This window comes from Beta vulgaris, chromosome 4, assembly GCF_026745355.1.
Source record: "Beta vulgaris subsp. vulgaris cultivar EL10 chromosome 4, EL10.2, whole genome shotgun sequence".
Lineage (NCBI taxonomy): Eukaryota > Viridiplantae > Streptophyta > Magnoliopsida > Caryophyllales > Amaranthaceae > Beta > Beta vulgaris.
The window spans coordinates 11,057,190-11,083,213 of NC_079205.1; the positions used below are offsets into that span (position 1 = coordinate 11,057,190).

Genomic DNA, 26,024 nt, shown 5'->3' on the forward strand with positions numbered 1-26,024 from the left:
GTGGAACTGGAAACATCTTTAAATTGTTTACTTGGATTTCAGTTTCTTTTTATGATTCATCTGTCTGCTAAAAAAAAAGATTATGGAATATATCTAGTTCATTGATATTAAGTTTCCTTCAGTTTATGTTATGGGGTATGTTTGATTCTTGTACATTGAGAAAGATCTAAATAAAAAAGTTGGGGTGTGTAAAAATAAAAATAGGTGGAGTTTAGGAGAAGAATGGTGAAGGAGATAAAAAGAACATGCCACCTTTAGGAGATATGGAAATGTAGTGGCTGATAGAGATGACAATGGCATTGTGAAACCGAAGTTTTTGCACTCAGCTTGTAGCTAATGCATAAGCAGCTGCTCAGAAAAATCATGTACTGTTTTTTTTATATAAAGCTGTTAATGGGTTAATGCTTTTGTGTTTATAATAGTAATTTGGATTCAATTTTTAGTTAATACACATACTAAATAAATTTCGACTAATTTGCAGCCGAGTACAAGTTATGGATGTTAATGTTGTTGAGGAAGGAAAGTAGTAAAATGAAATTCGGACTAGACACTTAGGTGGTTCTTTAAGGTTCATACATTCATTTCTTTTTTGTTGTAGTGAATACTTATTTTTTAGTTGTTGCATTCTTACGCCTTATTATTTGATACCAGGTATCTCTACTTATATACATGTTATGATTGTTGATGCTAATTAATTTTCTTTAACTACATACTATTATATTCAATGACTTTTCTACGTTCATCAGGTGTTATGTTTTACTTTACATTACACTGACTTGGATAACGCCTCAAAACTGTTATGTAAAGCCTTATTTAACAGTTATCTTTGCCTTTTTTTTAGTAGTTCACGTTGGTGAGACTATAAAAGTCAGACACAAATTGTTCTTTTAGGCGCCTATTTATAGACAAATTTAGGCAAGACATAAACTATCCACTACTTAATCCATTATCCCATGATGTCCATGACTTTAATTAATTAATTAGTTTATATATTCCTTGAGTAGTAATTAAGCCACTTCCTCCACTACTTAACTTAAAACAAAGAAGCAGTAAGTATACGTGGTTTTAGATACTTGGGAAATAATTAAACTATTTAAACTAATTAAACTAATTAAGACTTGAAAAATAATTAACTAAGCCCACTAACCACTAACTACAAACGTGTAGCAGTAGATTTAGGCGTGATAATTGAACTTTGGGGAGTAAATAAAATATTTACTTAAAATAGTTTTTTAGGAAAATATCTTTTAAAAATAAGTTGAATAAAAACGAAAATCATTTTTATATTTAAAAAGAAAATATTTTTAAAACCGGAAATTATATTTAATTTTGAAAACAAAATCTTTTAGTTTAATTAAAATATAAAAGATAAGATTTAAAACCGTTTGATATTTATCTTAATAAAATTAGAAAATCAATTTAAATCTTTTCCTAACAAACTAATAATAAACTCCGTAAAATAGTAGATGTAGTCAAAACTAACCTAAAACTTCTAACTAACCTGTTGGGCGCACAAGTAATGTTAGGCGCACCACTTAGAAGTTATTTAGGTGTTCCTAAGGCAGTTTATAAGTTTGTTCCTTAACCTTGTTCCTAACTATGCCAGTGTCTGTTCCTTTCATGGAAATAGAACTAAGTTCCGTTTGAGAATTCACTACAAACTAAATTGAGCTTTCACTCAACCTTAACAAGAAGATATTAAATACTCCCTCCATTTCCTAAAGATCTTCCCTCTTTCCGTTTAAGTGCATTTCCAAAAGATCTTCCCTCTTTTACTTTATTCCTTATTTGGAATTTTTTTTCTCCTTTTTACTCTCTCATGTCTCTATCATATGGTCCACCATTACATTAATAATTTAATTTACTCCCTTTCTCTCTCCTACTTTAACACCTTTTTATTTGTTTATTTATCTTAACCCATTTCTCTCTCCTACTTTACCCACCCCACACTCCACACAAGTGGATCTTCCTTGGTATTTGTAGGAACAGTAACATGGAAGATCTTTAGGAAACGGAGGGAGTACACACTAATGTATTCTAATCTTCACTCCAAGCTTGATACTTCATCATTCGAACATCTTCACTTCAAAGATCTTTGATTAATTCTTCATTTTACTCTTCAATCAAGTATTCTCTTTACTCGAGAATGAAATACCGATCATTAACATAAATAAAATGCAATATGTCTTTTGTGGTTAAGTCATCTTCAAAACTCAAGGGTCAACAATTTTCCCCTTTTTGAAGATGGCAACAAAAGGAATATATAATATAATATGTAATTTAATTAAGTCATATAAAACTCTTTTAACAAAGTAATTCAACTAAGTTAAATTAAGTCTAATAAACTTGTTATTTTGTTTTTTAACTAAGAGAAAAACGATTTGAAATAAACATGAGAACATGAACCATGACTAGAGAATTATCTACTCTTATTGCCTTTCTCTTTCCCCCTTTGGCATCTTCAAAAACATTATTCCGCAATTTCGAAAAGATGAAATTTATCTATCAAAACAAATCACACCACCAAACTTTGTCAGAAACAATTTGGTTAGTATAAGCAAATAACGCATTCAACTCTTAAAACCGCAATCCAAGAATATTAGCCATTCAAGAGACGCACACATGCAAAAGATTTAACGTGGAATTAGCAAATTAACATTGTTCCATTGTAGCATGCTAAGAAGGAAAGAAAGAAAAGACATAAAACAAAAAGGTTTGTTCCCATAATAAGAAAACTAAACTAAGAAGAGTGTTTAAGGCTTAGGAGAGAAAGGTTGTTCGACCACTTCTTCCACCACATCATCCAATTTAGTCATCATTTCCTTGTGATTTTCGGCAATGGTTTGATCAAGCTTGAGCACGATATCCTCCAAATGCATCAATTTCGTGTTCATCTTTTGGATGGATGTGGTCATATCACCAAGTTGCGCCATAATCAACCTTGCTTTGACCATCCAAAGCCTTGTCAACCTTGCTCATCAACCCTTGCACTAACCCATTCACACCCTGGCTTCATTTGCAAATTCCATCATAGCTTTCGAGTGACCCATGACCAATGTAAACAAGTAATCCAACCTTCAAGTATGAGCTAAGGTATAAGTATCATCAATGGTAGGGTTTTGGGATGAAGATGGTGAGGTGTTAGGAGGATTAGTGGCTGCAGACTGTTCCTTAAGATTAGGAACATCAGGTTGTTCCTCTGAGATGGGAACAACTACTGGTTTCTTGCCTTTGGGAACAGAAGATGGAGGTGATTTGGGAGGAGGAGGGATTTGAGTGATTTGTGGTTTAAAAGGAGGTGGAGATGCAGTTTTTGGTGGAGATGAAGTGATAAGGGGAATGGTGTCCATAGGAATAGGAGATTGTTCCCTGGAAGGAGGAAGTCAAGCATCATAAACTTCTTTAGCAATCACTCTAACTTCATCATCATCAACACTTTCTTCCTCATCATGCGAAGGAGAGTTTAGAACTTTCAAATTTCGAACTCTTTGACTAGTTCGAGTAGCTCTCACAACCGGTTTCACCAATTCTTCCGTTTCAACCCCTTTCTTCCCTTTTTCCTTTTCCAATTTTTCATTTTTCTTTGCTTTTTCTTTTTCGATTTTTTCGGTTTTTTCTTTTTCTATTTCTTTTTCCTTTTCTACTTCAAGATCAATTTCTTCATCCTCTTCTACATCACCGTCATCTTCTTCCTCATCATCATCCACATTAGCTCTTCCTTTTATTACTTCGCCATTTACAACACACACATTCAAATTGTTTAATGCACGAACATTTAGCAAGTTTCTCGTAGACACACCAATATTTGAAACCCCGATAATCTTCACATTAAACTTAATTAAGATTTCCGTAACAAGAGCTCCATAACCAACAACAAATCCTTTTTCAATACAGTGGCTCATGTGTTGAATCATCAAGGATGGAAAATTTATGTGTTTGTGGGAGGCAAGGCAGTGAATGTAAATCAAGTCTAACATGCACGCTTAGAAAGGCGAGGTAAAAGGGTTTTCTTTAAAATGTGGAAAACAATTTTGTGGTAAGGAGAAAGAAGATTGTGATCAAGAAAGGCAGTGTCTCTTTTTCCACCATATTTCATAATCAAATCATCAAAAGAAATATCAGAAAAAGGGATAAGAGCCTCATTGCTTCTTGAATTATACATCGGTTCCCTTCACAGGAACACCGAGTAGATTTCCCAAAAACTCAGCGTTGAAATCAATCTGAGTTCCCTTAACTAGAGTAGAACAATTTCCTTCTTCATCAATTGAAAAGTTTTCACAAAATTCATTCATAAGTTTGAGAATTAGACATTGTCCATAACAATTTTCGAAAAGGTGTTCCCAACCTTGAAATTTAATCAATTCAAGCAATTGACAAAAATTAACCTTTCTACACTAAGAAATATCAATGAATAAGCCATGAACATACCGTGTTGCGACGGATTTTTGTTTTGCAATCTTGATTGTTCCTCTCACAGGAACAGTTGGTTCCCCCTCAATTCTTGCATGTGATTCCTCTACTTCCATTTCCCAAGTTTCTTCAGTTTGCTTCCTCTTTCGCAAGATCCTTTTTTATGGATTGGAAGAGATATCCATGGGAGTTGGAGATTCGGTGTTTGTGGAAGAGGGAGAGGGTTTTTCGAGTTTTTGGTTAGAAAGAGAGAGAAGTTTGTGAGATGTTCATGATTTTGGAAAGTGTTTGATTTTATTTGAGGTGAAGAGGTGTAATTTTTGGTTTAGGTGGGTAAACTAGGAAGTATTTGTGAAGGAAGGTGAAAAGTAAAATAAATTTACTTAACCGTGTATTGTACACGGTTTGAAGGAAAAAAAAACAAAGAAATTAAAGATAATATTTCCCAACTAATTTGAGATATATTAGGAAAGAATAAAAGAATTAAGATCAGATTTTTAGGAGAGAAAATCTGAACAGAATATTTTTGGATTTTGTTTTTGAATTTCGAAAATTTAAATCCTAGATTTAATACGCTGGGAACAGCGTTTGGGAACAGCGAATGGGAACAACAAGTTTTGCTACTTTGGAACCAGTTAATCTTTTAATCCTTGTCAACTCTTAAGGCATGAATTGTCTTATGAACAATAAGGGGAATATTATTGGACTTGTGAGCAGTTTTCAGACATTTTTACTTATACATATGAAATAATCATATAAAGATTGTGATGATTTAACAAATAAAAACATCAAATTATCACACATAATAATGCCAAAGAATCAAACAAAGGGAGAAAGTATTATAGCAATATTTCAACTTAATCAAGCCAAGTTCAAGTCTCAATTTTCAAACCTATCTCTATTTAAGGGCTTTGTCAGAATATCGCAATTTACGTTCAGTTCACAAATTCCATTTTAATAAGCCCTTTCAACATTATCTTTAGAAATGATGCCTAATATGGATTGTTTACTCTTGAATGATGCACGGGATCTTTAGAAATACTAATGCACTAGTATTATCACAATAGATGGGAACACATTCAAAGTAAATTCCATAGTCACGTAGTTGTTGTTTTATCCATAGCATTTGGGAACAACATGCTGCTGCTGCAACATATTCAGCCTCTGCTGTAGATAAAGCAACTGTGTTTTGCTTCTTGGTCTCCAAGAAACTAAACTATGACTAAGGAACTGAACCATACCTGATGTACTCTTTCTATTGACCAGATCTCCTGCATAGTCAGCATCGCAAATCCTTTCAATTCAAAGGTATCACTTCGAATAGAATAGGCTTAAATCATCTGTTCCCTTGAGGTATCTTAGGATTCTCTTCACAGCTGTGAGATGAGATTCCTTTGGATTGGCTTGAAACCTTGCACACAACCTTACATGAAAGCAATATCAGGACGACTTGCAGTTAGATATAGATAAGAGCCAATCATACCTCGATACTTGGTTTGATCCACACTTGTTCCTATAGAATCTTCATCCAATCTGGTTGAATTCCCATAGGTGTATGATTTACTTTGGATGCCTCCAAACCATACTTTTTCAATGTTCCTTTATGTACTTTTGTTGATAGATGTAGATTCCTTCTTTTGTTTGCTTGATTTGCAACCCCAAGAAGAAGTTGAGCTCACCCATCATACTCATTTCAAATTCTTTACTCATGAGATTAGCAAAGTCCTTGCACAAAGATTCATTAGTGGCACCAAATATAATATCATCAACATATATTTGAACAACTAATAAATGTTTTCCTTTTGATTTTAAAAACAAGGTTCGATCCAATTTTCCTCTTTTAAACTCATTTTCAAGAAGGAACTTGAAAGTCTTTCATACCATGCTCTTGGAGCTTGCTTTAACCCATAAAGAGCTTTGTCAAGCTTAAAGACATGATTGGAAATCTTTATTTTCAAAACCGGAGGTTGTTCACAAAACCTCTCATTAGATAACCATTTAGAAAACACATTTTACATCCATTTGATACAATTTAAAACCCATGAAAGCAGCAAATGCTATAAATATTCAATGCTTCCAATCTGCAACAGGAGCAAAAGTTTCTTCATAATCGTACTTCTGTTGATTGATTATTTTCACCAACGAGCCTTGTTTCTTACTATGGTTCCGAACTCATCAATTGTTTCTAAACACCCATTTCAAACCAATAACCGTATGTGTTTAGGTTTAGGTTCAAGGTGCCAAACTTTGTTTCTTTCAAATTGATGAAGTTCATCTTGCATAGCTACAATCCAATCAGCATCAGTGAGAGCTTCTTCATGGTTCCTGGTTCCAATCATAGAAAGAAAAGCATGAAAAGACAAAAAATTTCTAATTGAGATCTCGTTTGAGTTCCCTTGTTTATTCACTGATTATGAGTTCCAGGATGGAACGATGAGTTTTCCAAGGCTTTGGTTGGAAATCCTGGATGGAAATTGTTTCCTTGATCATCTTCATTTCCTTGTTCTTGGAAACCAGGTTCAACAATAGTGGATCCATTCACTTGTGTATCCTCACCTAGTTCTCCTTCTTCGTTGGGAACAGGAACAGGATGTTGTTCCTTAGGCTTTGTTACCATGACGTCTTCTTCTTCCAAAGTCTCATCAATAAGACTTTGTCTGTACCAAATCCTATCTTCGAAGTTCATCAACCTGTGTGCTTGATCAAATTTATCTGTTTCATCAAAAATAATGCACACTTTCTTCTACACACATAGACCTTTTTATAAACTCTATAAGCTTTGCTACTAGAAGAGTATCCTAGAATACACTTCATCACTTCTAGCATCAAATTTTCCAAGATTTTGTTTCCCATTATTATGAACAAAACATTTACATCCAAATGTTCTGAAATATGTAATATTGGGCTTTTTACCAAAACATAGCTCATAAGGAGTTTTATTTAACAAAGGTCTCACCATGGCACGATTTATAATATGACAAGCAGTATTCACAGCTTCGCCCCAAAAGTTCATAGGAAGTCCACTAGCTATTAACGTAGTCCTAGCCATTTCCTCTAATGTTCTATTCTTCTTTCAACAACACCATTTTGTTGAGGTGTTCTAGGGGCGGAGAAATTTGATCTAAGTCCATTGCTCTACTAAACATATCAAACTTAAAGTCTCAAATTCTTTGCCATGGTCGGATCTAAGTTTAACAATTTTTGACCACTCAAATTTTGAACTTTCTTTGCAAAGACAAGGAACTCATCATAAGTCTCATCCTTGCTAGAAAGAAAAATAACCCATGTAAATCTAGAGAAGTCATCAACAATAACCAACACATATTTCTTGCCACTCCTACTTTGGATCCTCATAGGTCACACAAATCCATATGAATAACTCTAATGGTCTTGTGGTACTTACCACATTTTGGACTTAAAGGAGGATCTAACATGCTTCCTTTAGCACAGCAGCATCACAAACATGATCTAAATGAAACTTAATGAAGGTACCTAAAACTAGTTCTTTAGAACGAAGTTTGTCAAGCAAAAAAACTAGCATGACCAGACGCATATGCCATAAAAGAGAATCATCATCAATAACACTAAGGCATGTAAACTTTTTTTGGGAACAAGGTTAGATCCACACATATGTGTTCCCTTTCTTGTTCCTTCAAAACACATCCTTTGTGCTTTTGTTCAGATAACATTTTTCACTATTAAATTTACAAAGTTCCCTTTATCACAGAATTGGGAAATACTCAACAATTATGCTTAAACCATCAACTAGAAAAACTTATCTATGGAATGTGACGATGACTTACCAACTTTGCCCATGGCAACTATGTTACCTTTCTGTTGTCACCAAAAGTCACCTTCCACCATTAGGCTGAGAGTGAGAGAAATCTTGATTATCTCCAGTCATATGCTTAGAACAACCAGTGTCTAGGTACCATGTGTGGTTCCCCCTCACTCCAACCTGCAAGAAAACTAATTATTAGAGTTAGGAACCCAATCTTTCTTGGGTTCCTTTCCTTCAGGAACAATAGATTTCTTTTTCCACGTTAATTTACTTATTTCCAAGTTCTCGTTAAAGACCAATCTATAGGCATGAGTTCCTATAATGACCAGTGTTCCCACAAAACATACAAACTTTATCACTTGGTAAATCAACTCTCTTTTTAGGTTTTTCAAATTTCTTTTTGTGATTAAAACCAAGACCTTCGTTCGTTTTGTTTGAGGGTTCTTAATCCAATTTGGATAGGTATTTGATTTCTTCTTTCCTATTTAAGTGAGTTCCCCTTCAAGTTCTTGTTTTCTTTTCCAAAAAGAAACATGATTTTTCAATTCGTTTATTTCGGACTTGAAACTTTGTAAGGGAACTGACTTAATATCAAAGGAACTCACTTCAGGAACGAACTCTTTTAATTGCAATAGCTCAAGGCTTAACAAGTAGTTCTTATTTTTAAGATTTTCGAAATCCTCTTTTAATTTTAGATTTTTATCAAAAATTCAAAAAATATTTGTTCAATTTCAGTTCGAATACTTTTAAGCCAAGATGTATGATCCTTCGCAACTACTAAAGCATGTTGACATTGTTTCAGTTTAGTGATCATCTTTGCAATCATTCAAGGCATCAACAATAAACTCAAATAATTTTTTTTACTTAAAGACTTAAGACGAGTTTTGATAGTGTCTAAACTTGCCTCAAGAGATTCAATCTCTTCATCAGATTCGGAATTGTCAAGAGGCATGAGACAAAAGTTTGCAGTCTCCTCATTTGGTTGAAGATCATCTTCTTCTTCGAAGTCAGAGTCTCCCCATGCAGCAACCATAGCTTTCTTCATATCAGCTTTCTTCATCACTTTCATCGGCTTTCAAGGCAATCGATTTTTGCTTGGACATATCTCCATTCTCATTGTCCATTTGCAGCTCGTGATTCATAAGGGAACCAGCAAGTTGTTCCAGATTGAACATCGTAAAGTCCTTAGTTTCTTGTAAGGGAGTAACCTTAGCCATCCATCGATCCCTAGGAAGGCTCCTAAGGACCTTTCGTACATGTTCCTCAGAAGTAATTACTTTTCCAAGAGATGTTAGCTCATTAATAATATTAGTAAAACGTGTAAACATGTCTTGAATGGATTCTTTTGTTTTCATTTGAAAGAGTTCATATTGATTCATCAAAATATCTATTTTTGATCTCTTAACCTCACTCGTACCTTCATGAGTGACTTCAAGGAGATCCCAGATTTGTTTTGCGGTTTTGCATCCCATGACACGATTGCGTTCTTGAGGTCCAAGACCACAATGAAGCAGTTTTATAAGTTGTTCCACGAATTAGTGGACGACACGTGTCGCGGGGAATTTTTTTCAGGTGTTCTTCTCCTTCCAACTGCCAGCTTGTAAGAGCAACTCCAACGGTAAGCTACAACACCTTGTAGCTTGACTTGCCACGTCATCTTTTCAAGCAACATTGCTTTCTAGCTACATAGTCTCCCAATGGTAAGCTACATCACTTTTTAGCTTGTCATTTTTCTAAAACATAGAAATAAATAAAAGTTTCCACATGGCATATTATAATTGGATATGCTCACTCTTATTTTTTTCAAGCTACTTAGCTTGTTGGAGCTACACTTGCTTGCAAGCAGGTTTATTTTTCTTCTCTCCAGTGGTTAAGCTACAGCTACATATTTAACAAAAATTGCAAGCATGCCCTTATATGAAACCATTGGAGATGCTCTAAGGCACTTTCTGTTTTGGACATATATAAAAATAGCGCAAACTGTGCATTTAGATTTAGTACAAGACAAGACGTGAAGGACGATATTGTCCTTATCGCAATTTGTTTTTTCATTCTCTCTCTTCCCCTATTCTCTTAATATACTAGTTGTTGCACTGTGCACCTACGCATACGGCACTCCAAAATGCCATATTTGTATAATTTGAATTAAGCTCAAATTAATTAATAAGATGCATTATAAGTTACAGATTTAGATTACTTGTTTGTAAGAGTTGTTTAGCATATATAGGAAAATTTAGTTGTTAAAAGTGTGCATATACAATTTCCTGCTGCCTACATACTTAAGGATACAAAATCAGAATGATGATTCTTTTTTTTTTTTTTTAAAAAGATGCTAACTATGACATATTTTCGAAGCTGGTGGGTTGTGTGTTCATCTTAGAAAATGATGGTTAGTATTTTGTTTTTTTAAAAAAACTATGAGAGGACTTTGAGACAAACAAATTTTGGCAACAAATTATAGAAATGTTGATAAATAGTAATATATATATATATATTTTTTTTGTTGCTTATTATAAAGTGACATTTTTTTCTCTAATTTTCAAACAAATCTTAGACCTTTTAAAAGTTGGAGATTGAACTATATTCCTTTCAATAGTGTTCCGAGTCACAAAACCTTGAAATTCACTGTTCATTTGGCTTGACAAATCTCAGCCCTCCATCTTCCCTCCAATCTGAACCACACGCTCCTTTCTTTCTCTCCTCTTCTTCACACACTTCCACCAATGGCGATCTCTCTTTGTTTCTCTCAATTTTCAGTCAACTATCTAGGGTTTAATATTATCCATCAATGGGGAAAATCAAGGATACGGCTGAGGGTTTCAATGATGTTTTTCGCCGACTACAATTAGGTATTTTTTCTCTCTTCCTAATTGTTTTTTGGAATTGATACTCATCGTCAATGGCAAAACTCTTATAACAAACTCAAAGAATATGTCATGCTTTATCTCCTAAGAACCTTTTAGGCTTTTGTGATTCATATGAACTCAAGTTCTTGTAAATCTTATGATTGATCGGACGATTTTGTTTGGTGATTACAAGAACTTGAGTGTATCCTTTTGTGATTGCACTAACCTTTTGCGATTTTGGGACGATTTTGTAATTCATATGAACTCAAGTTCTCAAGTTTTTTGATAGAGTTTTGTGATTCATATGAACTCAAGTTCTTCGTATTATCCCTGTAATTCAATTTAATATTCATATTATTGCAGTTTTTCGTTTTTATTTCCTTCCTTTGAAAATTATCCCTGCATGTTGTGTTTAGGTGATTCTGAGCCTGTGAAAGTGTTCGAGCGGACTGCAAATCTAGCAAACAATCAAATTATTCATTACCGATGTGATCCCTCGGAGAAATGGTTGGTTCTGATCAGAATTGCTCCTGAATCCCCTGAGGTATGCTTTTGCCTAATTTCCATAGTATTATGCAATTATTGATGATGATATATGAGAGTTTACATAATGAATATGGTGGAGCATTGTTCTTTCTTCAATTTGGTATGCGTAACTACTGTGTGTGTCATTGTGTGGGGTCACTTCCTCACTAGAAATCAATACCCATCTTATCACAACTATCAATTTGCTAATAATGAATATGGAAAACAACAGACCTACTACAAGATTACCTGATATATATATGATTTCAGCTCTTGCCGCTTGTTGCTTATCTTTGAATAAGGCTTATAATATGCAAATTCATAATTCATGACTCAGGTTGTTGTTAAGCAACTTAATTTTGTTGAAAGGAACTTTTCCTTTCCAGTGGCCTTGTATGATGATAACTCTGATTTAACCAGTACAGGTGATTAATCTCCATTTAGCTTCATGATCTTTTATTGGCTTGATTGTTGATATTCTCTTTTCCTTTTATCCGCAACTTTTTTCACTCAGTGCTTGCTTTCTCTGACTGTTTGATAGTTGGGAAGTTTGTCAAGGATCCTGCAATTAATAATCGCTCCACTCAAGAACTATGGCAAGCATATTTTTGCTAATCCAACAGACTGGTGGGATAATTAGAAGAACAAGGTAGTTGATTGAGTTTTGAAGAATTCTTTACTCTTTTCAAGTTTTCTGTTTTTTTTTTTCATTGTTATTTGTTATGCTCAAAGATGTCGACACACTCTTTAAGTTGACTCCAACTTTTAGTAACTTTTATGGTGGGGAAGATGACCCGAAAATTAAAGTGCCACAATTTATTGATTTAGAAAATTGCCCCACCCTAGGTGGCTCTGTATCATCTCTTTGGATATCATACTTGCCTTCGTGTTGCACCAAAAGTCGATAATTTTATAGATCCATCAACCTCTAGACTAGATGTAGGATGACTGTAGTACAAGGGTTTCTCCTTTTCTTTTCTTGTTGTTTGTTTTAACAATGGCAATTTGTGCACCAATAATATCGGATGTTGTAGATTTAGTATATTTTTTTTATGTTATTTTTGATTTGTAGAAACTTCGGGCTTTACAAGATGCCGTTACAGCTTGTGCAACCGCCAAAGAAGAGGTAATTTCACAAATATGTTAATTTTAATTATTATTTTTGAAATATTTTGAATTCCGGTTTTGATATTTATATCACAAAAATATGTAAATTCACCTTAAATGATGTTTTCTTTCTACTTCACTTGTAGATATTATACTTTGTGCACTCTTATTCTCTTGTAGTGAGATTATTAAGTCATATAAGTTGAATTTTGTATTAGGTAGTATATTATTGAATTTTGTTCGGAAAGGAAACAACTTTTATTAGTTGTACGAAATTTAACTTTTGATATTCATATTATTAGTTTTTTTTTTTTTACTCTTTGAGGCCTCTTAATTTACTATAGCACAAGGCCCCTAAATTGTACGAGATGGCCCTGGCCGCAGTTTTCGAGTCTGCCGACACTTTACTCTTCTGTTTGTACTTTGGGTTTTACATTTTTGGGTTTAATTGATCTTTATGAATGGTGGTAACTTCCATGTCTGGTCCTGTTCATTTGAATTGTGATTTAGAGAAGCTTTTTTAAATTTCTTCTCTTTGCGATTTTCCTATGTTCCATAGAACTATTGCCAACTCACTGAGTAACGGCCATTGTTTTGATGCCCAAAAAGTAAAAAGGACTTTCAAATACTTTGCTCTTACAGATTGAATAACCAATTTGGTAATCATGTTTGTGGCTTTCATAAATTCTATATGTATGTTTGATACAATTATTTCAAGTAAGATAGAGACTTGAGTGATTTGATTCTCATAGTCATAGGGGTTGACTTCTCATTCCATCTCCCCCCTTTACACAGTTCTATCTCATTTGCTTGTATGAACACTTGATTTTTGGAGGCATATTTGAACGTTTTCGAGGAATCCTTTATGAAGGAGAGATTGAAATTTCTAGGTCTGGTATCATTTTTGAACTTATGGGTATGTATTCTTGATTCATTCTAGGTAATGCTTGACTATTCAAGCTTTTATGATTACTTGGATCTGCAGGGGCATCCAGCAGTCTGACCTGATGTGGATCTTGTGGTACCAGGAACCATGAACCAGGAACCAGGAATCGGGGGTTTTATGTGCTACCTATTATAGTGAGCTTTCTTTCCTCTCATTATCTTAACTTATACCTTTTAAAAGTTACGAAGATTATGCACTATTCCTTTCAATAGTTTTCTGAGTCATAAAAGCATGTAATTCACTATTTATCTGCATTGGTTAATCCCAGCACTTCTGAACCCTTAGAATATGTTGAAAAGAACAAGTTCTACTCTGGGAGTCTACTGCCACTTCTGAACATATTGATTTTACATTTGCAGATGTTCTGAAAGTAAGGCTTCAAATGCAGTTTATTGGTGAAAGAGCACCTTTAACTGGAATGGTAACTATTTAGGTCTCTGGATGTTTACCCTACCCTCCTTTTCTCTTGATATTGGAGAATTGAATGTTCTAGGTAATTTATTCCTCTGCAGGGACACATCTTTACCTAGATACTGAAAAGAGAAGGGTTGAGCGGATTGTACCTTGGGTTGACACCTGCATTGACAAGGTAAGTTTTGTATGGAGGAACCTTCAAAACATGTCTGTGAAATAGCATTTGGATCTACAAATATCCTTCTTAAAATTGTAGCTGGAGGCCTTGCTGGTTCTTTCGCCACTGCGTTGACAAATCCTACTGAAGTTCTGAAGGTGATCCACATGCATTTTGCTTTCTCCTCAGTTTCCACGTTGCTCTATCTCCCTCTCTGCCAAAGCCTTTTGTAACAAAGCACCTTTTTCGATCAGGTTCGCTTGTAAATGAATTCAGGGACCAATGGAGGTGCTAGAAGGCAAATGTGCAGAATCGCTTCAGAAGAGGGTATAACTGCTCTTTGGAAGGGTGCTGGTCCTGCTATGGCAAGAGCTGCTTCCTTGACTGCATCCCAGCTAGCAACATATGATGAATCTAAGCGAGTTAGTACGCTATTTCCTTTACTAATAATATATTCTTAGTTACTATAAGAAGATATTGGTAGTACAAACATCTTATCTCTTTCTATATGATCTATGAAGTCAATGAAGTACCTTTTCATTGCATACAAACTTTGACAAGATGTACTTCTCTTAAAGAAGGATTTTCTCTGCATCTCATGTATGCAACACTGTCTGACTTTCTCCATATTCTGGTTACAATATCTTCAGCTGAAACATCTTTTGTATGTGGCCTACATTCCACATGATACATGATATGTGTTGTTTTCTGTCTTGTAGATTATGCTAGCTCTTCTTCATGATAGCCATTCTGTCTAAGATGTTAATGATGGTCATGAAGCGATCAAATTTTTACTAATTAACTTTTTTTATGAAATATAGTTTGTGCCTTCAGTATTAAAATCTGGGCCAAGTAACTTAGTATGACGTATGTTGGAGCTCACAATATTCTGCTAAATCATGTTGACTTGTGTCTTTGAAATTCGACATGACATTTCATTTCTCCTTCATCTCCAAATTAGGTTGCACAGACTGAAAAGTGTTATGAATTGCATTAGATGATGTCCTCTCAAAAAGTTTGTCTTAAGGGACTTAAATATTGGACAAAGGGAGTAGTTCTACTGGAAGAGAATAGTTTCTAAAGGTTTCCTGGGAATGACTTTTTTCATATACACAGTGAAGGCCAAGTACTATAGCTGGTGTTACAAGCACTCTGGTCACGGCTCCCATGGATATGGTTAAAACGCGTCTAATGTTGCAAAAGGGATCAAGTGGCAGGAACTGTAAGAATGGATTTCATTATACCTACCACGTACTGAGTAGTCTTAACGTTGTCTTGACATTTGGCAGTATGTTTCATATTCCTATGATTTTTAGCGACTGTTTGAACCAAGATCACCTTGAAAATCCTGCCTGAATATGGCTTTGTGAGACTACTATTTGTATGTTAATCTTAACCAAGAGATAACTACGGCTTGTACATTCACACATCAACTGGGAGTTGAATGTATTTACTTTGTCTCTAGAGGACCTATCTCTCATTTGTATAGTGTTCTGAGTCACGTTTTCATGTAATCCACTGGTCAAAGTGAATTCACGTGCAACTCACATGATGTGGTGTAGTTCAATCCCTCACGCGCCTTTCACGTGACACTCCCGCTTCTCCCTCACCTCATCCTCACATCACGTGCTTCCATCTCAGCCACACGTTGTTTTGTTTCTCCCCCCTTCTTTACATCTCTCACTCTTTCCTCCTTATTGAAAATTCAGTGAAACCCTAGACCTCCCCAGTCACTTCCTTCACCTTTCATCGCTTCTACCACAAATTCATTCGTGTTTAGCTTGAATTGTTAGACAAAAATGGTGATTCCTCAGCTTCCTCATATTCTTTTATCGCTTTCATCTCTCTCTTAGTCGAAGATGATTGAGAATACGGCAGCGAGCATGACATCTCCGGCAATGAAATTCCGGCGATGACTTAGGGTTTACCTACCCTTAATTGATCTTCCATTTGAGCCACACGAAACTTCCAAGGTTAATTCTTTCTCCTTTGTGACTTATGGGTTCTTATAGTTTCCCAATTATGATGCTTTAGAACATTTAGCTTTTAATATTTTGTCCTATTTCTTACACATTCGCTCCTTTAATTGATGGGAATTATCTGATTGTAGTTTCGTTTTATGACTATTCATTTGCACGAGCCTCAAATATTCAGGATTCAGGAATTGGAAGAGTAGACCAAAGTTTAGACAAATTTTAAAATCTAAATGTTCTAACTGGAACTTGATTTTCTTTTTTTCTCGCAGTTAATAATGAATACTAAAAAGAGATGGGATATAAGTACTAGAAAATCCAATAACATATAACTAGAACACAAAAAAAGACTAGAAAAAGAGAGGAGGAGCAATAGCATTGTGAGGGTGATTAGAATGATGAAGAGTGTGCTGCAACTTATGAAATCCGTTCTTGAAGATGCCAAATCCAAAAACGAACCCGATAGCGATAACAAGCACAATGAGACAGATGCAGAACATGCAAACCTTACTCGGACAACACATCTTTTCTGATTTATATGCGAACCTTCTGTCTTCTTTATTCTTCAATTCACCGTTTTATTCGACCTAATTTGCTTCAATCGTTTCATTATCGAATTTCTTGATCTATCTTTCTTTATTTCGGAATTTCATTCTCTTATAAACCCTAATTGCTCTTATTGTCGTACTTTTTCTTTAACCAACTGCATTTCACAAGACTTGATTTGCTTAGACACAACAATTGATCGAAGAATAGAGCGAGAATTAGAGCAAATTAGGGCAATTAGGGTTTGTAAGAGTGAATGAAATTACAAAGGTATGATTCTCGCTCTATTCTTTAATCTGAATTTTAGCACCGATATTCTACGATCAATCTGGAGCTCGAGAGTACACTTCTTCTTGTAGAATCATTGAAATTCAGGTCCAAAATTTCCCCTTTTTCTTCCCCCTTTTAATCCTAATTGTGAATGATATCTATAATTTTTGCTTTAAATTTGATTCTAATTTATGCCCAGTAACTTTCTTTTGTCAATCTTGAAAACCCATATGATATTTGTGCATGATTTTGAGGTTTACTTTGTAAATTCCAATCTTTGTGTATTACTTTTGGAGGATTGTTTGTGTTGCAAGATTGTATTTTGTGATGATTTCTGTCGAAGTTAATGTTGTGTGTAATTTGGTTGTTGTGTAGTTGTTTGTTTCTGCTGCCTGGTTGTGATTTTTCGATTGTATGTTTTGTTTCTGGTGGAAATAAACAAGCTGTATTTGGTTTTTGGATGTGTTTTGGTTGAAATTGATGGAATTTGGGTTTTAAATTCGAATATTTACAAGCTCAAGTGAGGTTTTTTTTTTTTAACCCCCACAGAGCGATTGGCACGGGGTGAAGTAGTTTACTAGGCTTACAAACTTTGCTTATAGTTGTTCCAAATAATGTTTTTATAGTCTATTAAGATTTAGGAAGATTTAGGAACATTGTGGACTAAGTGCAGGTGTGGTTAGTTTGAACATGGATATTCGTGCTTGTTGTAACCTTTTAAGTCATCCTTATTTTGTAAGGATAATGTGATTGTTCGATCAATTTGCAATACCTGGGATCATGGAAATTGGGTTTTAGATACTCAAATATTTACAGGCTCAAGTGATTTTTTTTACCCCCACAAAGCGATTGGCACGAGGAGTAGTTTAGCAGGCTTACAAACTTTGTCTATAGTTGTTCCAAATAATTTTTGTATAGTCTCCCAAGATTCCAAAACATTGTGGACTCAACGCTGGTGTGGTTAGTTCAAACATGGGTATTTGAGCTTGTTGTAGCCTTTTAAGTCATCCTTGTTTTGTAAGGATAGCGTGATTATTTGATCAATTTGCAATACTTGGGAGAATGTTGCGACAGTCATGGAGAATGGAGAAAATGTTATATAAAGAGCTACATTTTTGTTTCTTTGGACTTAATATTTTATGATGTTTGAGTAATTATAAATGTGATTTTGCTCCTTCTCATATGCCCTATTTTTTGGACGCTTTCCTGTAGGGAAAGTTGTCTGAAAGAGTGTTGGAGTTGCTTGCCTTGCCTTGCCTGATGACGGAGAACACAGATTGCTCCTTGTACATTGGTAGTACAACTTTCTCTCTACTTTCTTTGTCTTTGTTTTGCCATTTTATTTTGTCATTGGCTTTTAAATTAACTATGGTTTGAATAATTTGATGTTATTAGGTTACATTTTCTTTAGTTTGGAAGCTGCAAGAAGCGCATGATTTATGGAACTTATGGTTCTATTAATTCAGCTTGTATAAATTTACTCCAAAGGTGTTTTGTCTGTAACAACAAAAGAGCATGGATACAATGTGTCGTTATTAACTTAAATATTCAGTTCCTTCTGGTTTTTTTTATACTTGGAAATCTTGACTTTGTGCAAAAAAAGACATTTAGCTGGACCAGTAACACCTTTTCTGTTTTGTAACTGTAACAAGCTTGCAAAGATGTGTATTAATTCCATAGTTGTATATGGCGTGGTAAAGTTTAAATAATGGGTACATGTCTTATGAGTTATGACAATCAACTCAAAGCGTTCAATTTATGAAGTCTAGATGCATGTAAATTATGATTTTCATACAGCTGGAAACCCTATCTACAATAGTCATCAAAAGGAAATTAGATGCGTGGAGGGATCCTCATCTATGTCACACAGTTGGTGAATTTATCTTCTTTTTTTTTCCTTTTTTTCCCTCTATAGGTTGCGGATCAGGCTGAGTGGAGAGACAATGTCTGAGAATGTGCATCATTGGATTGGTTTAGATATTTCTAAGGCTATGTTGGCCTGGCTATCTCAATTATTTTAATGTTTTCTTTTAATATTTGCAGTATAAACTGCTGCCTTTTTTTGTTTACTTATTTTAACACTTATTTTAGATGTTGCATTGAAGCGGGAGGTTGAGGGTGATCTTTTACTTGCAGACATGGGACAGGTAGCTCTATTTCCAAATTCATGGTTTCTTTTTATTTTAATTTTCTGTTTTTGGATTCTTTTTTCCCTTGGACAAGCTTATTAATGGGTTCTATTATGGGTCTATGTAATGAGCCAATTTCTTATTGATTGACATCCTAAACCATACAAAAATTAGGGGCCGTTTGGTTGAGGGTCTTCTGGAAAGGGTAAGGGAATTAACTCATTCCACTCCCTTACTTGCTGTTTGTTTACTCAATTTAATGATTCCCATTACCCTCTCCTTACCCCCCAAAGTCCTCTACTCTCATTCCCTCCCACCCCTAAGGTTTCAGTTACTCTTTCTTTGACTTATCATTGATCATAATTTTGACCACCCAACAACCACCTTACCTGGCCACTCAACCACCAGTTGCATGCAACCACCTAACCAACACCTGACCCCTCCACCCATACTGTCCACCCAGCCACCAAAATCGCCCCACCCAATACCCGTAACACCCACCCAACCACCAACACCGCCTCACCCAACACCCGCCCCACCCAACACCCACCCACCCAGCTACCAACACCGCCCACCCAACATCCGCACCACCCACTCAACCATCAAAACTGGTCACCCCGAACACCAGCAACCCCTACCAAGCGACCAAAATAACCCCAACCCAAAACCGCGCCGCTCACCTAGCCACCAAAATCGCGCAACCCACACCCACCACCCACAAAACCGCCACAATCACTCGGAAATAATTCAAACCCACAAACACCACCCATTACCACCCGAAAACCCCACCACATAAACCACCACTGACCCACAAACCCTAGAATTTTGTTGTAAAAAACATGGAATAATGGGCAAATACCTCTTACCTTTCATTACTTAAAGATTTAGATGGTCAAATTCGATCATGAAAACTCTAGATCTGAAATTTTCATGGTCGAATTTGAACTTCAAAACCTTGAATCCAACCTTTAAAACGTAAGACAATATGTAGAAAAGGTGGCGACGACAGCGTAAGGGGAAGGGGTTGGAGCGGCGGTAGGTTATGGGGAAGGTTAGCGGCGAGCCGGCGACAGGTGATGGGAAGGTTGGCGGGGGACAGGTGGTGGGGAAGGGTGGCAGCGGTGAAAAAATGGTGAGAGGGGGAAGAAAGATGGAATGAGTATTTACCAACCAAACATCTCTTTAAATCTAAGGGTTTCACTTTCCTTTCCCCCTCTACCCCTTTCTTGATTCCATTCCCTTTGACCCATGATAATCAAACGCTCCCTTAAATGATTCCATAATAACCTTTTTTTTGCTTGGGATGCTCAGTGGGTTGTGCTTTAACTAATGTGTAGTACTTCCAATTTCGGTGCCATGGATTCTGTCATGCAGATGCCGGATTTCTCTTTTTTTTTATATATGTTTTTTTGTTGAAAAGAAATTGCAGAACGAGGACAATTTGTCCTTGAATTAAGATGACTATTATTTTGCTTACCTGTTTGTAGCAGGATCTTTTTCTTTGTGGAATCCATCTCATGAAAAGCACACTTTTCTTATCAGGTTAAAGCTAGGAAGCCATCTTGGAAAATTAGATCATTCTTTTCCTTCAAAGCATGAAAACGTTTACCGAAGTTTCAAATGAATGATGATATGGATCTGATTGATGAGGACACTCTAATGACCGAGGAAGACCTGAAGAAACCACAACTGCCTATTGGTAATCTCTTTTCCTCGATGCATGTGTCCTGGTATGTAAATGTAGAAGGGGTTTGTTTAGCCTTACCCCTACCATTGTTAATTGGTCGTATATTCAATATCCAAGCCATATCATCCTCAGTTGCTTTTTGTTGCCATTATTCTCGGTGTGTAGGGTTTAGGTTTCCACTTTTCATGCACTATCGGTGCTTAAGGTTACATGTCAGGCTGAGAGCAAAAAAATCTGCTTTAAGTTGAAGTTTTAGTGGGAAGAGTGAAGCGTTCCTCCAACATTGATATTAGTCTTGACGCATAGCGATCTGACTTGCTTTGAGGTTGCTTTGTAGAACTTTGATTTTGGATCATCTCATTTCTTTCCATAGATTATATTTGAAGTATAGTTCGTGTTAGGAACTGTGTGGAACTTTCTTCTTTTTGGACTGAGATTAATAAGGCGCCTAAGCAAAGTTCTGATGGCCCCTTCACTTCCAGCAACCTCATGTAAATAAGTTTAGAAGGTGCACATAGGCAAATTCCACAGACAAAGTGTTAGGCTATGCATGTGCGCCTCTTGCCATTCACATTAGAGGGGCAGAGGATCTAAGCTAAAAGTGGAATTTGACCAGAATTACTTCAACTTAGGTATATCAGTCACCAAAGCTCTAAGATTCTAAACTTCCCAAATTTAATAGTATAAGATAATATAGAATATACTTCTACACTAAGTCTAAAGTTAGTAATTCCTTGCAAAATCATGAAACCTTAATTTACCAGTATATATAGTATTCTTGAGACAAGTAATACTTCACAACCTAATACCAAAATTCATACATTCATATTTAAATATTCTTCTTTGCTAATAGTGTCTCTATGCATTTGCTTTGTTCAATTCACTTAGAAACACAATTAAACAAGATTAATTGTTCATTGCAGGGAACTTTCAACTTTGAAGCCATCGCAAGAGGCCTAAGCACAAACTACTTCCTGCTGCAAATTGGTCCGGCAACTTCGCTTGCGAGGAGCAAGATTTCGAGTTGGTTCCCAAAAAACAAATCACTGGAATTAGCGGGTCATCTTGTGCAACGGACCCCTTTTGGATTTAGGTGGCCTTCTAATAGGAACACCAACCTTTTGTGCTAGCAGTAGAAAAAAATAAGTTCGTGTTCTTGTGCGACACCTCTGATATTTGTCATCTATTAGTTTTTTAAAAAGTCTGCAAAAGGCAAGGCCTAGGCTCTTTGTTAAGGATCAATTGTAGCCTAAATGTTTGTCGTTGGTTTTGTCCAAACTATCTAGCGAATCACCAGGAAAAAGACAGATGCCTTGTAATGATTCTAAATAGCCTATGTTGGTGTAAATCATAAAAGTTTTTCTGCCTAAGTCTTTTCAACATAATGCTCAGAGCCTTGTTCCTAGCAGCATTATACTATTACTATGTGATCGGTTGATTTACAGGGTCAGGACTTATGCTATTGCTCTCATGTGATGAATTGCTTTACAGAACATATTGCCCCACCTACACATAGTGCCCCTCCTACACACAGTTGCATCTCACTCTCAACATTTGGACGTTACTCACGGTTGTGTGAAGGTATACATATCCTAATATATCTAATCATATGTGTGCTTTTGCAAACCAACACTAACAATACCTAATTGTTTATAGGCTTCGCTTTCAAATCGGAGCGTATGCTGCTACTTGTACAATATTTCTTACTGCCTATACTAAACAATGTGAAGTGCTTTTCAAAATGCTAGCTGATCATGTAAGCACTCTAGCAACCAATGTAAGCATTCTTGCACTTTATGTTTTTTCTTACTTTGTGTATGGACTTATACTTGATTTTACCGCTCCATTGATCTAATTCATTAACTATTTACATCCTCTTGCTAGGTCTTCACCAACATGATCTTATGTGAACTAATGGGGCCAACCTTCTTAGTTCAAGTTGCACCAAGTTCATCAATCTCCAGAAATAGGGTGATGCAGTGGAGCCTAAATATCCATCTTGCGGGAATAGACTACATATCTGTTTCAAAAAAGACTTCAAAGACACGTGGGAGACCTACAAGTTAACAACAAATTTTAAATACAAGTTGTTAGCTTAACTATTAGAATTGCGCTTATTTTCACTTTTAAATGTATTATGTTTCTATGTGAAATTAACGACAAAGTAAATTGTGTTTGCACACCAAAGTTCAACACTTTGTTTAATGCAACTAACACAACAAGTGTACTTACCACATGGTTGGAATTCGTGCAAAATAGACATCTTCCTAACTAAGGCTAACAGACTACAGATATCACAATTACACTATTTCAAAAGCACTTTAGAGACATGTGAGTTAATTACGACTTAGCAATAAGTGTCAGTTTAGAGAATTCTCTATATTTGTTACATTTAATCTTTAAATTGCACTTCAAACAACCACCAATTAATTGTGGATGTACACTTTACTTTTGTGCTTTACCCCATGCACTCAAAACAGCAAGTACCTATGGATTTGGAATAATTATTTTACAATCATCTTGCTTGCTAATTGAAACAAACGTAATTCGAATATCACAAGTACGCTATTTTGGAGTGCCGCGCGCGTAGGCACGCGGTTAAAACATCATGCTCACATCCTTGTTTCTATGTACAACTACCCACTGTTAGCATCAACTTTTAGGTGCTGCAATGGGGTACACTCTAGAGTTAAGTACATAGGAGGGTACTCAACTTTGCTAAAAGTTCCAGTTAAGGTACTGAACTTTCAAAAGTTCCAGTTAAGGTACTGAAATTGGATGGCCGTTACTTTTGGGTGAATTTCTGTCAAATGCACCGTTTGGTACATTTTCCTAGGCGCGTGTGCAACACGAAACGCCACCTAATGATTACTTTTAATGAGGCGGTTTATTTCGCGGGTATTTATCTCAACTCTCTGTATTCTTTGTCTTTATTTACTTTCCTTCTCTCACTATTCATATTTACTTTCCTTCTTTCACTCTCCTTATTTAAATCACTGCAACTCTTTGTCCTCTTCATTTACGCCATTTATAATCATAGTATGTGGCCAACACCAAAACCTCCAAAATTCCCAAGAATTACAGAGACTTCAGAAGAAGGTATATTCTTCTTCATTTACTCCTTTTTTTTGTACAGAATTTCATTTACTCCTTATTTTTTTTTTAAGAACTTCATTTATTTCTTTTGTTTTCTTTTTTAGTACTTTTTGGTTACCTTTTTGGTTGTTGTGTGTAACTGGAGCAAAAAGGGTATTTTTGGTTGTTTTCTTGTTTAAAAAGGCGATTTTTGGAACTAGTTTAAGTTGTTTTTTGTTGGATTTGTTTGTTGCATGTTGATGACGCTTAGGGTTTGATGTTTAGTAAAATAATTTTTTTTGTAATTGGGATTTGGGTTTTGCAGATTCTGTGATTGTGAATTGTTTATGAAGTTTAGTTGTTAAACTTAAAGTATAATTTATACAGATTAGGGTTAAGTGAAATTTTATTAATTTTTTATGTTTCTGTTAATGACTAGGTATGGAAGCTTTTACCCATGCACACCCTCTTTGTTCGAATCAAGATATCCTAGTGACCCACATTTTCTCTAGGGTAAGGTGGGAGGATCAGTACAAGCTTGAGCTGACTTGTAAGAAATGGAGGCTTTGGAGGAGACTCAGAACTTATGGGAGTAGTCATTATTTCTGGCTTAATGATCGTAGGCACATTGAGAAGTGGATAATAGATGATATTATCTACAACAATGGGAGGGACCTCCATGCTTGGATCAACAAGGACATGACTCAGTACTTTGATGGGTTTCCATGGTTGTTCAAAGAGGATTGAAGATGAAGGATGTTGGTGTTTTTTTTTTTTTGGGTTGGGTTAGGTTTGTTTTGCCTCTGTCATAGCAGTAGGAGGGTAGAATGTGACAGCCACTGGCTTTATTTAGGGTGGTTGTCACTGCTATGACAGATTTGTTTTGTTGTTTATGAATGCAAGCTCCAAAAAAACTTTAATATGTTCTGTAATTGGTTGAGCTTGCCAATTTTTGTACTTGTTAGTATATAAATATATATGAATGGTTTTATGGATCCTACAATATCATTGGTGTTCTTCCATTCCTTGCACTTACTTTAGTATATAAATTTTTGTATGACAGATTTTATGGAAATAAAACCTTGCATAAGTGTGCACCATGGTGGAGAGTGGTTTGTACATGGTGACATTAGATACGAAGGTGGTCAAGTAAGTGTGTTTGAAAACTTACCTGATAATGTTGATGCTTCATATGTAAAACAAATCATAGACAACTTGGGTTATAATAACATCATTAAGCTGCATTTTGTTGATCCTAGGAAAGACTTTAGTACTGGTATTAGATTCTTGGGCTATGCTAAGCAATTATTTGATCCATTTTTAGCACTACTTTTACAATACAAGCTTGTACATGTGTACACAGAACATGCAATAGTAAGACCATTTGGGGTGGGTAATGGATGGAGTGGAGTTGGGTCAAGTCATTGTGGTGAAGGGTCCTTAGTAGGGCTGGCAAACAGATCAGGTCGTGTCAAAAGCAGGTTCGGGTCATTTCGGGTTCGGGTCAGGAGCCCCCAACCTGAACCTGATCTGTTTAGGTTTTCAGGTCAATTTTTACGACCTAACCTGATCTGTTTCAGGTTCGGGTCAACCTGAAACGGACCTGCTTTGACCTGTTTTTCATATTTTTATTATTTAAAAAACTAAATTTGCCTAATATTAGCCCATTTTAGATCTGAAAAAGTAAGCAAAAAGGCCTAAGAATAGCTGAACAACTGTTGAATATGAATTCAGAGTTTAGAACATGTTTTAAAAGTTTAAACAAGTCTTAAATTTATAATTAGTTCATTAATTACATAATCTTCACTTGAAGAACTGAATTTAAAATATTACACACCATTGAAGTATTGAAAACATCATAGACTCATAGTTCAAAGCTAAAACACAAGTTACGAGTTTACGACCGAGATTACAAAGAACTTCAAATACAAATCGAATAATTAAACAATTACAAAACTTCAAATACAAATCGAATAATTACAAATCAAAGCAAATCGAATAATTAGTAGCTATAGCACAAATCGAATAATTACTAAACAAATCGAGAGAAAAAAAACGAATACAAATCCAAAAAGAAAAACAAGGAAAAATGAAGCAAATTTATAAAAAATACCGGAGTAAATAATCTGCAAAATAAAAACGAATACAAATACAAAAA

General features: G+C 35.4%; 1 protein-coding gene and 1 pseudogene across 1 annotated transcript; both read left to right on the plus strand.

Moving 5' to 3' along the window:
- Positions 1-10,979: 10,979 nt before the first annotated feature.
- LOC125496481 (uncharacterized) lies at positions 10,980-22,241 on the plus strand (annotated as a pseudogene).
- A 1,211-nt stretch (positions 22,242-23,452) lies between these two features.
- On the plus strand, positions 23,453-25,246 carry LOC125496871 (uncharacterized). The gene is made up of 2 exons (XM_048642769.2): positions 23,453-23,890; positions 24,306-25,246. The coding sequence occupies exons 1-2, from the start codon at positions 23,602-23,604 to the stop codon at positions 24,611-24,613; spliced, it is 597 nt and encodes a 198-aa protein (XP_048498726.1). The 5' UTR covers positions 23,453-23,601; the 3' UTR covers positions 24,614-25,246.
- Positions 25,247-26,024: the final 778 nt, after the last annotated feature.